Source organism: Topomyia yanbarensis, chromosome 3, assembly GCF_030247195.1.
Source record: "Topomyia yanbarensis strain Yona2022 chromosome 3, ASM3024719v1, whole genome shotgun sequence".
Classification (NCBI taxonomy): Eukaryota; Metazoa; Arthropoda; class Insecta; order Diptera; family Culicidae; genus Topomyia; species Topomyia yanbarensis.
In genome coordinates, this window is record NC_080672.1 from 78,322,003 (window position 1) to 78,323,992 (window position 1,990).

Consider the following 1,990-nt stretch of genomic DNA (forward strand, 5'->3'; position numbering starts at 1 on the left):
TGTTGTTTTTAAATTATAGCATCAACTAGCAACTTGCCGCCAGGCAGCACTGCGGTCAACCAGCAGACTACCAGCAATCGGTATATTGAAATTGCGTGCGAAATTGGATACAATAGTTATTTTATTCAGGTATTCTGGTAACACTGTTGTGAATCAGTTTGTTTATTTTCGTTCTCGTATTTTGGATCGTTTTTTTGTGTATATTAAGTGATTTCTCAATTAGAATAGAGTTTGTGTCCTCGCCTAAGCTGCAGTTATTGATCAATTGACTGATAATTTGTGATTCTTGGTCGTGCGGTGACAATTGATAAACATTTTGTTCTCCCAAAGTGTCGTCGGTAGTGATAGAATCCTTGTGGTGAAACCGTGGATGCATATCGGGAAAGCTTATTCGCGAAGTAGCTACTGTTGCCTACCTATAGGCGATTCGCAATGGATTCGATCTGCCTGCAGTGCTCCGAGCCGGTAACCACTTTGAATCAGCTGAAATGCCAAGGACTCTGCGACAGAATCATGCATCTATCGTGTTCAACGCTCACTCGTCCAAAATTGGACATGATTAACGACTCAGCGAATATATTCTGGCTTTGCGACAGCTGTGTGGATTTGATGAAATCCTCCGCAGTGAATGCAGCTTTTACAGCATTGAGCGAAGCGTTCCGTTTGCTGACCGACACACATAAAACAGCGCTTGAAGCATTAAAGGCTGAAATGGAGAAAACCAGAAAATCAGTGGAATCCGCAACGACATTGCCTGCAACTTCCATATCATGGCCCGTTCCAAATAGAGCTGGAGCCAAACGTGCTCGCGAGACGGAGGATGATAAATTTCCTTCTAAATCCGATGTCCCCAGTCTAACGTGTGGCAAGAAAAAGGGTGATGTAGCAAAGGTACCCACAATCACTGTTCAACCCACTACTAGTAAATGCTGGATTTACCTGTCGCAAATTGCTACCACCGTTTCCGAAGCTGAGGTTGGTGCTGTGGTTAAAGAGTGCCTTTCAACGGACGATCCGGTCGAAGTGAAGAAGTTAGTGAAAAAAGACGCAAATTTGAGCGGGCTTAATTTCATTTCTTTCAAAATTGGTGTTGACCCTCAACTTCGTGAAATGGCTCTCAATGCCGATACCTGGCCGGATGGGATGTATTTCCGCGAGTTCATCGACTTTCGGCAAGAACGTAATAATGACGGGAAGCATGGGTTTCGGAAAACACCTCGACTGGGATAAATCCATCGCAAATAGCAGTTATTTTAGACCACGCACCGACAATTCGCCTGTTGATCAACGGCAACCGGGACGCACCGTAGAAAGCAATATGGAATCCCCCAATCCTCCCAGCACAGTCGTGCCCCTTGCAGTCAGCAGTATCTTCAGTCGTCCCGGCCCTGTGTCTGGGAATGGAGAGGGGGACTTCCAAATTGCCCTCTTTGGCAAGTATTTTAAAAATTATGTTGATGAATCAACCGTTTTTCCTGATGGAATTGTTTGTTCTAGCTCGAATGCTTCCGACTGTCAATTAATGAGTCATCGCTGTCAGCCGTCAGCTGGAAACCTCCTGAGGAGCACTCCAACTTCCATGACGAGTGCTACCAATTCATGCAGTTCACCCGCTCCTTCCGCTGTTAGCAGTCATTCCAATCGCCCCGGTGTACATTCCAGACGAATGAGTGCCGGTCAGTCTTCCGTGCCTAAAATCGTCGCCCATCCACTTATACTATCAAAATGTGGGAGGCATGAATTCCTGTGCAAATACCTATCGTCTAGCTACCTCGGACTGCTGTTACGACATCATCGCATTGACAGAAACATGGCTAAATGAGCAGACTCTTTCCAGCCAGGTGATTTGCTCTGACTACGAGGTTCTCAGATGTGATCGTAGCCCTCTCAACAGCAACAAATCCTCCGGTGGCGGTGTTTTGCTCGCTGTGCGTCGTGGATTAAAAGTTCAACATATAACAAATGACGCTTGGAGCAGCATCGAACAAGT

At 45.9% G+C, this 1,990-nt stretch overlaps 1 protein-coding gene across 1 annotated transcript; it reads left to right on the plus strand.

The window, feature by feature from the left end:
* Positions 1–432: 432 nt before the first annotated feature.
* LOC131687016 (uncharacterized) lies at positions 433–1,230 on the plus strand. The gene has a single exon (XM_058971050.1). It carries the CDS (start codon positions 433–435, stop codon positions 1,228–1,230), a length of 798 nt encoding a protein of 265 aa, XP_058827033.1.
* Positions 1,231–1,990: the final 760 nt, after the last annotated feature.